The 14,263-nt window shown below is 52.7% G+C and overlaps 1 protein-coding gene across 2 annotated transcripts in view; it reads left to right on the forward strand.

Moving 5' to 3' along the window:
- Positions 1–10,940, forward strand: part of ZNF276 (zinc finger protein 276) — a 122,547-nt gene extending 111,607 nt beyond the window's left edge. For both annotated transcript variants that reach the window (XM_075325975.1, XM_075325976.1), the window contains exon 11: positions 10,382–10,940. In XM_075325975.1, coding sequence (XP_075182090.1) covers positions 10,382–10,649 — 268 coding nt within the window. In that variant the 3' untranslated portion in view covers positions 10,650–10,940. The remainder of the gene's footprint in view (positions 1–10,381) is intronic.
- The last annotated feature ends 3,323 nt before the right edge of the window (positions 10,941–14,263 follow it).

Raw genomic sequence — 14,263 nt, forward strand, 5'->3', positions numbered from 1 at the left:
CTTCAGCAAAGCTGAATGAGGCCATGGCACAGGCGCCGCAGCGCTGATGTCCCCCGGCGCACTACAACACCCAGCATGCTGCGGTGTGAGCGCCAAATGCACGGGGACACAGAGTACCTTGAGGAAGCAGGGCCATGTCCCTGATGTACTCCGCTCCATCCAGCATCTTCTCCAGGGGCTGTAGATGGAGCACGGTCTCAGTGCCTGGAGACCGGTAAATCCCACTTCACCCAGAGCCCTGTAACAAGGGATGGGGAAGGAATCAGCATGTGGGCTCCTGCCGCCGTACCCGCAATGGGTACCTCAACCTTACAAACACCTCCGACATACAGTGGGGTGAGAAGGGAGCATGCTGGGGACACTATATGTGTCCTCTTTTCTTCCATCCGACATAGTCAGCAGCTGCTGCTGACTAAAAAGTGGAGCTATGCGTGGATGTGTTGCCTCCTTCGCACAAAGCACAAAACTGGTGAGCCAGTGATCCCACTGGGGGTGTATAGCCAGAAGGGGAGGGGCCTTACACTTTTAAGTGTAATACTTTGTGTGGCCTCCAGAGGCAATAGCTATACACCCAATTGTCTGGGTCTCCCAATGGAGCGACAAAGAAAAGGACGGCTCGTTCCGTCCTGTTCTGGACCTAAAACTGCTCAACAAACGTGCACGCCAGACGGTTCCGGATGGAAACCCTCCGTTCTGTCATTGCCTCAATGTCTCAAGGAGACTTCCTTGCCTCAATAGACATCAAAGATGCTTATCTCCACGTGCCAATTGCTACAGAACATCAACGTTTTCTACGTTTTGTGATAGGAGACGACCATCTTCAGTTCGTAGCTCTGCCATTCGGTCTGGCGACAGCCCCCCGGGTCTTCACCAAGGTCATGGCGGCGGTGGTAGCAGTCTTGCACTCTCAGGGACACTCGGTGATCCCTTACCTAGACGATCTACTTGTCAAGGCACCCTCTCAAGAGGCATGCCAACTCAGTCTACAGGCTACGCTGGAGACTCTCCAGACTTTTGGATGGATCATCAACTTTCCAAAGTCAAATCTGTCACCGACACAGTCACTAACGTATCTTGGCATGGAGTTCCATACTCGAGCAGCGAGAGTGAAGCTTCCGCTAAACAAGCAGCGATCCCTACAGACAGGGGTGCAATCTCTCCTTCAGGGCCAGTCGCACCCCTTACGGCGCCTCATGCACTTCCTAGGGAAGATGGTGGCAGCCATGGAAGCAGTTCCCTTTGCGCAGTTTCATCTGCGTCCACTTCAATGGGACATTCTCCGCCAATGGGACGGGAAGACGACTTCCCTAGACAGGAAAGTCTCTCTTTCCCAGACGGCCAAGGACTCTCTACAATGGTGGCTCCTTCCCACCTCATTGTCTCAGGGAAGATCCTTCCTGCCCCCATCCTGGGCAGTGGTCACGACAGATGCGAGTCTGTCGGGGTGGGGAGCAGTGTTTCTACACCACAGGGCTCAGGGGACGTGGACTCCGCAAGAGTCCACCCTTCAGATCAATGTTCTGGAAATCAGGGCAGTGTATCTTGCCCTACTAGCCTTTCAACAGTGGCTGGAAGGAAAGCAGATCCGAATCCAGTCGGACAACTCCACAGCGGTGGCATACATCAACCACCAAGGAGGGACGCGCAGCCGGCAAGCCTTTCAGGAAGTCCGGCGCATTCTGAATTGGGTGGAGGACACAGCATCCACCATCTCCGCGGTTCACATCCCAGGCGTAGAAAACTGGGAAGCAGACTTCCTCAGTCGCCAGGGTATGGACGCAGGGGAATGGTCCCTTCACCCGGACGTGTTTCAAGAAATCTGTCGCCGCTGGGGGGTGCCGGACGTCGACCTAATGGCGTCTCGGCACAACAACAAGGTCCCGGCATTCATGGCGTGGTCGCGCGATCAAAGAGCTCTGGCGGCAGACGCCTTGGTGCAAGATTGGTCGCAGTTCCGCCTCCCATATGTATTCCCGCCTCTGGCACTCTTGCCCAGAGTATTACGCAAGATCAGATCCGATTGCAGCCGCATCATACTCGTCGCCCCAGACTGGCCGAGGAGATCGTGGTATCCGGATCTGTGGCATCTCACGGTCGGCCGACCGTGGTCACTTCCAGACCGTCCAGACCTGCTGTCTCAAGGGCCGTTTTTCCATCAGAATTCTGCGGCCCTGAACCTGACTGTGTGGCCATTGAGTCCTGGATCCTATCGTCAACAGGCTTATCCCAGGGAGTGGTAGCCACAATGAGACAAGCTAGGAAGTCAACTTCTGCTAAGATCTACCACAGAACGTGGAAGATTTTCTTAACCTGGTGCTCTGCTCAGGGAGTGTCTCCCTGGCCATTTGCATTGCCCACTTTTCTGTCTTTCCTGCAATCAGGGTTGGAAAAGGGCTTGTCGCTCAGCTCCCTTAAAGGGCAAGTCTCGGCACTATCCGTGTTTTTTCAGAAGCGTCTAGCACGTCTTCCTAAGGTGCGCACGTTCCTGCAGGGGGTCTGTCATATTGTGCCCCCGTACAAGCGGCCGTTGGATCCATGGGATCTGAACAGAGTACTAGTTGCTCTCCAGAAGCCGCCTTTCGAGCCTCTCAAAGAAGTTTCTTTTTCTCGCCTGTCACAGAAAGTGGCGTTTCTTGTTGCGATCACATCGCTTCGGCGAGTGTCTGAGCTGGCAGCTCTGTCATCCAAGGCTCCCTTCTTGGTGTTCCACCAGGACAAGGTAGTGCTGCGCCCCATTCCGGAGTTTCTCCCTAAGGTCGTATCCTCGTTTCATCTTAATCAGGATATATCCTTGCCTTCCTTTTATCCTCATCCGGTTCACCGGTATGAAAAGGACTTGCGTTTGCTAGATCTGGTGAGAGCACTCAGGATCTACATTTCCCGCACGGCGCCCATGCGCCGTTCCGATGCACTTTTTGTCCTTGTCGCCGGTCCGCGCAAGGGGTTGCAGGCTTCTAAAGCCACCTTGGCTCGATGGATCAAAGAACCAATTATAGAGGCCTACCGTTCTGCTGGGCTTCCGGTTCCTTCAGGGCTAAAAGCCCACTCAACCAGAGCCGTGGGTGCGTCCTGGGCATTACGGCACCAGGCTTCGGCTCAACAGGTGTGTCAGGCAGCTACCTGGTCCAGTCTGCACACTTTCACCAAGCATTATCAGGTGCATACCTATGCTTCGGCGGATGCCAGCTTAGGTAGAAGAGTCCTGCAGGCGGCAGTGACATCCCCGTGGGGGGGGCTGTTTTGCAGCTCTAACATGAGGTATTTCTTTACCCACCCAGGGACAGCTTTTGGACGTCCCAATCGTCTGGGTCTCCCAATAGAGCGCTGAAGAAGAAGGGAATTTTGTTACTTACCGTAAATTCCTTTTCTTCTAGCTCTTATTGGGAGACCCAGCACCCGCCCTGTTGTCCTTCGGGATTGTTTTTGCTGTTTGCGGGTACACATGTTGTTCATGTTGAACGGTTTTTCAGTTCTCCGATGTTACTCGGAGTTAATTTGTTTAAACCAGTTGTTGGCTTCCTCCTTCTTGCTTTGGCACTAAAACTGGAGTACCCGTGATACCACGGGGGGGTATAGCCAGAAGGGGAGGGGCCTTGCACTTTTGGTGTAGTGCTTTGTGTGGCCTCCGGAGGGCAGTAGCTATACCCCAATCGTCTGGGTCTCCCAATAAGAGCTAGAAGAAAAGGAATTTACGGTAAGTAACAAAGAAGGGAATTTTGTTACTTACCGTAAATTCCTTTTCTTCTAGCTCTTATTGGGAGACCCAGACGATTGGGGTATAGCTACTGCCCTCTGGAGGCCACACAAAGCACTACATTAAAAGTGCAAGGCCCCTCCCCCTCTGGCTATACCCCCCCGTGGTATCACGGGTTCTCCAGTTTTAGTGCCAAAGCAAGAAGGAGGAAGCCAATAACTGGTTTAAACAAATTAACTCCGAATAACATCGGAGAACTGAAAAACCGTTCAACATGAACAACATGTGTACCCGCAAACAACAAAAAAACATCCCGAAGGACAACAGGGCGGGTGCTGGGTCTCCCAATAAGAGCTAGAAGAAAAGGAATTTACGGTAAGTAACAAAATTCCCTTCTTCTTCAGCGCTCTATTGGGAGACCCAGACGATTGGGACGTCCAAAAGCTGTCCCTGGGTGGGTAAATAAATACCTCATGTTAGAGCTGCAAAACAGCCCTCCCCTACGGGGGTGTCACTGCCGCCTGCAGGACTCTTCTACCTAAGCTGGCATCCGCCGAAGCATAGGTATGCACCTGATAATGCTTGGTGAAAGTGTGCAGACTGGACCAGGTAGCTGCCTGGCACACCTGTTGAGCCGAAGCCTGGTGACGTAATGCCCAGGACGCACCCACGGCTCTGGTGGAGTGGGCTTTTAGCCCTGAAGGAACCGGAAGCCCCGCAGAACGGTAGGCCTCTAGAATTGGTTCTTTGATCCATCGAGCCAGGGTGGCTTTAGAAGCCTGCAACCCCTTGCGCGGACCAGCGACAAGGACGAAAAGTGCATCGGCACGGCGTATGGGCGCCGTGCGGGAAATGTAGATTCTGAGTGCTCTCACCAGATCTAGCAAACGTAAGGCCTTTTCATACCGGTGAACCGGATGAGGGCAAAAAGAAGGCAAGGAAATATCCTGATTAAGATGAAAAGAGGATACGACCTTAGGGAGAAACTCCGGAATGGGGCGCAGCACAACCTTGTCCTGGTGGAACACCAGGAAGGGAGCCTTAGATGACAGAGCTGCCAGCTCAGACACTCGCCGAAGCGATGTGATTGCAACAAGAAACGCCACTTTCTGCGACAGCCGAGAAAAGGAAACTTCCTTCAGAGGCTCGAAGGGCGGCTTCTGGAGAGCAACTAGTACCCTGTTCAGATCCCATGGATCTAACGGTCGCTTGTACGGGGGCACAATATGACAGACCCCCTGCAGGAACGTGCGCACCTTAGGAAGACGTGCTAGACGCTTCTGAAAAAACACGGATAGTGCCGAAACTTGCCCTTTAAGGGAGCTGAGCGACAAGCCCTTTTCTAACCCCGATTGCAGGAAGGAAAGAAACTTGGGCAATGCAAATGGCCAGGGAGACACTCCCTGAGCAGAGCACCAGGACAAGAAAATCTTCCACGTTCTGTGGTAGATCTTAGCCGAATTCGACTTTCTAGCTTGTCTCATTGTGGCAATGACTCCCTGAGATAATCCAGCAGATGCTAGGATCCAGGACTCAATGGCCACACAGTCAGGTTCAGGGCCGCAGAATTCTGATGGAAAAACGGCCCTTGGGACAGTAAGTCTGGTCGGTCTGGCAGTGACCACGGTCGACCGATCGTGAGATGCCACAGATCCGGATACCAAGACCTCCTCGGCCAGTCTGGAGCGACGAGTATGATGCGGCTGCACTCGGATCTGATCTTGCGTAGCACTCTGGGCAAGAGCGCCAGAGGCGGAAACACGTATGGGAGCTGAAACTGCGACCAATCTTGAACCAAGGCGTCTGCCGCCAGAGCTCTTTGATCGCGCGACCTCGCCATGAATGCCGGGACCTTGTTGTTGTGCCGGGATGCCATTAAGTCGACGTCCGGCACTCCCCAGCGGCGACAGATTTCCTGAAACACGTCCGGGTGAAGGGACCATTCCCCTGCGTCCATGCCCTGGCGACTGAGGAAGTCTGCTTCCCAGTTTTCTACGCCTGGGATGTGAACCGCGGATATGGTGGATGCTCTGTCCTCCACCCACATTAGAATGCGCCGGACTTCTTGGAAGGCTTGCCGACTGCGCGTCCCTCCTTGGTGGTTGATGTATGCCACCGCTGTGGAGTTGTCCGATTGGATTCGGATCTGCTTTCCTTCCAGCCACTGTTGGAAGGCCAGTAGAGCAAGATACACTGCTCTGATCTCCAGAACATTGATCTGAAGGGTGGACTCCTGCGGAGTCCACGTCCCCTGAGCCCTGTGGTGGAGAAATACTGCTCCCCACCCTGACAGACTCGCATCTGTCGTGACTACTGCCCAGGATGGGGGCAGGAAGGATCTTCCCTGAGACAATGATGTGGGAAGGAGCCACCATTGTAGAGAGTCTTTGGCCGTCTGGGAAAGCGAGACTTTCCTGTCCAGGGACGTTGACTTCCCGTCCCATTGGCGGAGAATGTCCCATTGAAGTGGGCGCAGATGAAACTGCGCAAAGGGAACTGCTTCCATGGCTGCCACCATCTTCCCTAGGAAATGCATGAGGCGCCGCAAGGGATGCAACTGGCCCTGCAGGAGAGATTGCACCCCTGTCTGTAGTGACCGCTGCTTGTCCAGCGGAAGCTTCACTATCGCTGCTAGAGTATGAAACTCCATGCCAAGATACGTTAGTGACTGAGTCGGTGATAGGATCGACTTTGGAAAGTTGATGATCCATCCGAAAGACTGTAGAGTCTCCAGCGTAGCATTCAGGCTGAGTTGGCATGCCTCCTGAGAGGGAGCTTTGACCAATAAGTCGTCTAGGTAAGGAATCACCGAGTGTCCCTGAGAGTGCAAGACTGCTACCACCGCCGCCATGACCTTGGTGAAGACCCGTGGGGCTGTCGCCAGACCAAATGGAAGAGCTACGAACTGAAAATGGTCGTCTCCTATCACAAAACGTAGAAAACGTTGATGTTCTGTAGCAATTGGCACGTGGAGATAAGCATCTTTGATGTCTATTGAGGCAAGGAAGTCTCCTCTGGACATTGAGGCAATGACAGAGCGGAGGGTTTCCATCCGGAACCTCCTGGCGTGCACATGTTTGTTGAGCCGTTTTAGGTCCAGAACAGGACGGAACGAGCCGTCCTTTTTTGGAACCACAAAGAGATTGGAGTAAAACCCTTGCCCTTGTTCCTGAGGAGGGACTGGGATAACCACTCCTTCCGCTTTTAGGGAATCCACCGCCTGCAGCAGAGCATCTGCTCGGTCTGGACGTGGGGAGGTTCTGAAGAACCGAGCTGGAGGACGAGAATTGAACTCGATTCTGTACCCGCGAGACAAAATGTCCGTCACCCACCGGTCTTTGACCTGTGACATCCAAATGCCGGAAAAGCGGGAGAGCCTGCCCCCGACCGGCGATGCGGAGGGGGGGGGCTGGAAGTCATGAGGTAGCCGCTTTGGAAGCGGTACCTCCATTTGCTTTCTTGGGGCGTGTGTGAGTCCGCCACGAATCTGAGTTTCTTTGCGTCCTCTGAGTCCCTTTGGACGAGGTAAATGGTGTCTTGCCCGAACCTCGAAAGGACTGAAACCTCTGCTGCCACTTTTTCTGCTGAGGTTTGGGTGTTCTGGGTTGTGGTAAAGAGGAGTCTTTACCCTTGGACTGCTTAATGATGTCAGCCAATGGCTCGCCAAACAGTCTCTCTCTAGACAAAGGCAAACTGGTTAAACATTTTTTGGAACCAGCATCTGCTTTCCAGTCCTTTAACCACAAGGCTCTGCGCAAAACTACCGAATTGGCGGACGCCATTGAGGTGCGACTGGTAGATTCTAGGACCGCATTGATAGCGTAAGACGCAAACGCCGACATCTGCGTGGTAAGGTGCGCCACTTGCGGCACTGCTGGATGCATGATAGCATCCACTTTTGCTAAGCCAGCTGAAATAGCCTGGAGTGCCCATACGGCTGCGAATGCCGGAGCAAACGACGCGCCTATAGCTTCATAGACAGATTTTAACCAAAGGTCCATCTGTCTGTCATTGGCATCTTTAAGTGAAGCGCCATCCTCCACTGCAACTATGGATCTAGCTGCAAGTTTGGAAATCGGGGGGTCTACCTTTGGACACTGTGTCCAGCGCTTGACCACCTCAGGGGGGAAAGGGAAACGCGTATCTTTAGATCGTTTAGAGAAACGCCTTTCTGGGTGAGCGTCGTGCTTCTGGATTGATTCTCTGAAGTCAGAGTGATCTAACAAAGCACTCAATTTACGCTTGGGATAAAGGAAACGAAACTTTTCCTGCTCCGCAGCCGCCTCTTCTGCTGAAGGGGCTGGGGGAGAAATATCCAACAGCCTATTGATGGCTGAGATAAGGTCGTCTACCATGGCATCCCCATCCGGGGTATCCAGGTTGAGAGGGGTTCCAGGAGTGGATTCCTGATCACTCTCATCAGACACATCACAGGGAGACTGATTGCGCTGAGACCCTGAGCAGTGTGAAGCCGTCGAGGGTCTTTCCCAGCGAGCTCGCTTAGGGTGGCTGGGGCCATCATCTGAGTCATAATCCTCGGCCTGTGAAGCCGGGGACCCCCCTGTGGGCTGGATACATTCCAAGTAAGGGGGACCTGAGGACGGAGGCCTCGCCGTGCCCAGAGACTGAGCCCCATGCATAGATTGCAAGGTCTCAAGGATTTTTGCCATAGATACAGACATATTATCTGCAAAAACTGCAAAGTCCGTCCCTGTCACCGGGGCAGAACTTACAAGCGTCTCAGCCTGGGTCGCTACCTCTCCTGACTCCGGCTGGCGAAGCAGCACCGGGTCGGAGCATTGCACACAATGGGGGTCATCAGAGCCTGCTGGTAGATTAGCCCCACATGCAGCACACGCAGTATACACAGCCCTTTTTGCCTTGGCCGCCTTGCGTTTTGAGGATGACATGTTGCTGCTTCCACAGAGCGATCTGGGATATGCAGCCAGAAGCGCACCTCACAGTGCAAGAAATACAATATCTATATAACTGTATCCAGTACACTGATACACAGTGAGGCACTAGAGGGACCAGCACAGAAAAATCGCTTACCGCCCGCTTAAAAAGCGGGTGTGTGGTCGCCAGATAGCCCCTAGTCCAGGTCTCCCAGAGCCTTGCGTCCTTCCTCCAGCCAGGCATGCATGTAATGGCTGCCGGCGTCTCGAGAGAGGAAGGGGGGCGGGCCCTGGGCGTTCCTGGCCAAGAGCGGGAAGCCTGCTTCCCTCTGTGCCAAGTGAGAGGGCTGGAGCATGTAAATCAGGCTCCAGCCCTCGTCGCTGCTTGCGAACAGCGTCTCTCCCCTACCCTGAATGACAGGGTGGGGGCGGGAACGAAACGGAGCTGCCGGCGTCCTAGGCCCAAAAAGCCGGGGACTAAAGTTATAACCGCCGCCGCCGTAAAAGCGCGGACGGCGGATCCCCGGCGCACCACAAGTCACAGCAGCGCCGCCCGGTCCAGAGGGGGTCGGCGCTGCGTTCCCAAACACAAACAATCCCCCAGTAATCTGTAGGGACACCAACTCCACGTTGCGGTCCCCGGCGCACTATAACACCCAGCCAGCCCGGAGTGTGTCTGTGCCTGCCGGGGACACAGAGTACCTGTAAGATGCAGGGCCCTGTCCCTGATCGTACTCCTGCTCCGAATCCATCAGGTTCTAATGGGTCTGTGGATGGAGCCCGGCATCAGAGCTGAGAGGCCGGCAGGATCCCACTTCCACAGAGCCCTACAAGGGGATGTGGAAGGAAAACAGCATGTCAGGCTCCAGCCCTGTACCAGCAATAGGTACCTCAACCTTACAACACCATCCAGGGGTGAGAAGGGAGCATGCTGGGAACACTATATGTGTCCTCTTTTCTTCCATCCGACATAGTCAGCAGCTACTGCTGACTAAAATCTGTGGAGCTATGCATGGAATGTCTGACCTCCTTCGCACACAAAGCTAAAACTGGAGAACCCGTGATACCACGGGGGGGGTATAGCCAGAGGGGGAGGGGCCTTGCACTTTTAATGTAGTGCTTTGTGTGGCCTCCAGAGGGCAGTAGCTATACCCCAATCGTCTGGGTCTCCCAATAGAGCGCTGAAGAAATTCCCTTCGTTTCGCTATAAGGGTAAGTTCACACAGTGCGTTTTTCGGTTGCGTTTTTGGCCTCAAAACTGCATGGCTTTGCTTCCCCAGCAAAGTCTATGAGTTTTCATTTTTGCTGTCCGCACACTTCTTTTTTTTTAAGCTGCGTTTTTGAGCTTAAAAAAAAAAAAATGGACATGTCAATTCTTTCCTGCGTTTTTCTGCGTTTCCCCCCATGCAATGCATTGGAAAAACGCAGCGATCAAAAACGCATCAAACGCGTGCGTTTTTTGGCCGCGGGTGCGTTTTTAGCGGCCAAAAACGCAGCGTCAAAAAAAATGCAGCATGTGAACTTAGGCTAAGACTTGATTGTTGAGTTTTACTCTTGATTTTTGTTATGGTAAAAATCAATAAGCTTTGTGCCCGTCTGACTTTCAATATCCACGACAAATGTTCCCGGAGACAGAGGATCTGTGTATACTATCTCACTCCCCCCATCTGTCCATTAGCAGTGGGGACCCCTGAGAGAATGTCGGCAGCAGGTTGTGACCCCCCCCCGCTCTATACATTCCCTTTCTTCCCTCTTTAGGCCGTGTCCTTATCCTCGTGTTTTCTCCTCTCAGATGTGAAGTGTGCGGTTTCCAATGCCGGCAGAGAGCGTCCCTCAAATATCACATGACCAAGCACAAGGCGGAGGCAGACCTGGACTTCGCATGTGACCAGTGCGGGAAGCGCTTTGAGAAGGCTCATAACCTCAATGTTCACATGTCCATGGTTCATCCGCTCACCCAGAGCCCTGCAAAGCCCCCGGACACAGAGCCGGACGCCCCGGCAGGAGCCATGGAAGGACAAGCAATGAAACCAGAGGTGGCGCAGCAGCTCCCGAGCTGAGCAATCTGATGACGCATAGAGGTCGTCTGTTTTTTATATATTGCTTAATGTTTTTTTTGTACAAGGTGGCGGAGAAACCATCCACAGGCACCAGACAGTTTATTTTTTTTGTCCAAAGCACTGTGACGAGAGTCGGCCTAGAGCCACGCACCGTCCTGATGAAGCACAGAACGGCGGGCGCTGTGGCCTAACCCTGTATAATGTGCGGGTCGTCCTCCCCCCTAGAGCGCAGACAGGGGAATAATTTATGATAACGAGTATGGAAGATTTTGAATAAATTATTTACAAAAATTGATGGATCAGTGAAAACTTCAGGTTTATTCAACAGATTTCAGTCTAATTTGTCATTGTAATCGCTGCATCGAGTCTGTGACCCTAGTGAGTAACTGAGCGCAAGCACTCACATGGTAGGATCATCACCACCTACTGTGGTCATGGTTTCCTACAATGTCATGAACCGATGACTTAGGCTGGTTTCACACATGCGTTGTAAATAGTGTGATATAAAGGCAACGGATTCCTGTGAAATAACGCGCTGCGTAAAGCCGAGAGAGAGCCCCCATCATCCCCGCACACACCCCGGCACTACCACCCCCATCATCACACGCAGGCACCTTCGCACCCATCATCACCGCACACAAACAGGCATTACCTGAGTGACGTCCCCGTTGACAGCGCGACTCACTTCAGTTGCTGAGTGGAGCTGACAGGAGCGGCGGTGTTCTACGACCGCTCCTGTCAGCTTCATGTAGCAGAGCTGGATGCGTCGCAGAACCTCGTGTGGATTACGCCAGACCTGGAGGTGTGTAACTGGCCTTAGTGGAAATGGAAAGTATTGTTCAGCCCCTTTAAAGAGATCTGGTGCCGCTGAGACCTGCATCATCTTACCAGGAGGATAATGTCGGGAGGTCATCGGCACCGCTCCCTTCCATGGCAATTCTGAATGGCGGCAGATAACCCCTTTAAAGAATAATTCCTTATTCATTCTAAATATACCTGTAATGTAGTATGGGTGCATTAATATTTACTGGTCCCGTTGTACGCAGCGTCCAGCACCGCTCTGGTCCTCTTTTCCAACACACCGGGAGTCACTTTCCCAATGTACTGTATATACTCTAGTATAAGCCGAGGCCCCTAATTTTACCACAAAAAACTGGGAAACCGTATTGACTCTAGTATAAGCCTAGGGAGGGAAAGTTTCAAAAATAAAAATAGATCCCAATAAACTGTACTGTGCCCATCCTTGGACCCTCTAGTAATGTGCCCTACAATAGTGTCCTTCTATCAGTCCCCTTCTTGTCCTCTATTATGAAGAAGGGAATTTTGTTTACTTACCGTAAATTCCTTTTCTTCTAGCTCCAATTGGGAGACCCAGACAATTGGGTGTATAGCTATTGCCTCTGGAGGCCACACAAAGTATTACACTTAAAAGTGTAAGGCCCCTCCCCTTCTGGCTATACACCCCCAGTGGGATCACTGGCTCACCAGTTTTAGTGCCAAAGCAAGAAGGAGGAAAGCCAATAACTGGTTTAAAGACCAATTCAATCCGAGGAAACATCGGAGAACTGAACCATACCACATGAACAACATGTGTACCCGAAAAAACAGAAAAACCCAGAGAAAACAGGGCGGGTGCTGGGTCTCCCAATTGGAGCTAGAAGAAAAGGAATTTACGGTAAGTAAACAAAGAAGGGAATTTTGTTACTTACCGTAAATTCCTTTTCTTCTAGCTCTTATTGGGAGACCCAGACAATTGGGTGTATAGCTACTGCCTCCGGAGGCCACACAAAGTATTACACTAAAAAGTGTAAGGCCCCTCCCCTTCTGGCTATACACCCCCCGTGGAATCACGGGTTCTCCAGTTTTAGTGCCAAAGCAAGAAGGAGGAAAGCCAATAACTGGTTTAAACAAATTAACTCCGAATAACATCGGAGAACTGACAAACCGTTCAACATGAACAACATGTGTACCCGCAAACAAAACCAAAAATCCCGAAGGACAACAGGGCGGGTGCTGGGTCTCCCAATAAGAGCTAGAAGAAAAGGAATTTACGGTAAGTAACAAAATTCCCTTCTTCTTCAGCGCTCTATTGGGAGACCCAGACAATTGGGACGTTCAAAAGCTGTCCCTGGGTGGGTAAAGAAAAACCTCTTGTCAGAGCTGCAAGACAGCGCCCCCCTACTGGGAAGCCACCGCCGCCTGCAGGACTCTTCTACCTAGGCTGGCATCCGCCGAAGCATAGGTATGCACCTGATAATGTTTGGTGAAAGTGTGCAGACTGGACCAGGTAGCTGCCTGGCACACCTGTTGAGCCGTAGCCTGGTGGCGTAATGCCCAGGACGCACCCACGGCTCTGGTTGAATGGGCCTTCAGCCCTGATGGAACCGGAAGTCCAGCCGAACGGTAGGCTTCCAGAATTGGTTCTTTGATCCATCGAGCCAGGGTGGCTTTAGAAGCCTGCAATCCCTTGCGCGGACCAGCAACAAGGACAAAAAGTGCCTCGGAGCGGCGCAAGGGCGCCGTGCGGGAGATGTAGATTCTGATTGCTCTGACCAGATCTAACAAATGCAAATCCTTTTCATACCGGTAAACCGGATGAGGACAGAAAGAAGGTAAGCAAATGTCCTGATTTAGATGGAAATCAGATACTACTTTAGGAAGAAATTCTGGAGTGGGGCGCAAAACCACCTTGTCCTGGTGGACCACCAGGAAAGGAGCCTTGGATGACAGTGCTGCCAGCTCAGACACTCTCCGAAGAGACGTGATCGCCACTAGAAACACCACTTTCTGTGACAGGCGAGAAAAGGAAACCTCTTTCAAAGGCTCGAAAGGCGGCTTCTGTAGAGCAACTAGTACCCTATTCAGATCCCATGGATCTAACGGCCGCCTGTACGGGGGTACAATATGACAAACCCCCTGTAGAAACGTGCGCACCTTAGACAGACGCGCCAGATGCTTCTGAAAAAACACTGATAGTGCCGAGACTTGCCCTTTAAGTGAGCCAAGCGACAAGCCTTTTTCTAACCCCGATTGTAGGAAGGAAAGAAGAGTAGGCAATGCAAATGGCCAGGGAGACACTCCCTGAGCAGAGCACCATGATAAGAAAATCTTCCACGTCCTGTGGTAGATCTTGGCAGACGTGGGCTTCCTAGCCTGCCTCATGGTAGCAACAACTCCTTGAGACAATCCTGCACACGCTAGGATCCAGGATTCAATGGCCACACAGTCAGGTTCAGGGCAGCAGAATTCTGATGGAAAAACGGCCCTTGGGACAGTAAGTCTGGCCGGTCTGGAAGTGACCACGGTCGGCCGACCGTGAGATGCCACAGATCCGGGTACCACGATCTCCTCGGCCAGTCTGGGGCGACGAGTATGACGCGGGTGCAATCGGATCTGATCTTGCGCAACACTCTGGGCAAGAGTGCCAGAGGCGGGAATACATATGGGAGTCGGAACTGCGACCAATCTTGGACCAAGGCGTCTGCCGCCAGAGCCCTTTGATCGCGCGACCGCGCCATGAATGCCGGGACCTTGTGGTTGTGCCGAGACGCCATGAGGTCGACGTCCGGCACCCCCCACCGGCGACAGATTTCCTGAAACACGTCCGGGTGAAG

This window comes from Anomaloglossus baeobatrachus, chromosome 10 (genome assembly GCF_048569485.1).
Source record: "Anomaloglossus baeobatrachus isolate aAnoBae1 chromosome 10, aAnoBae1.hap1, whole genome shotgun sequence".
In the NCBI taxonomy this organism is placed as follows: Eukaryota; Metazoa; Chordata; class Amphibia; order Anura; family Aromobatidae; genus Anomaloglossus; species Anomaloglossus baeobatrachus.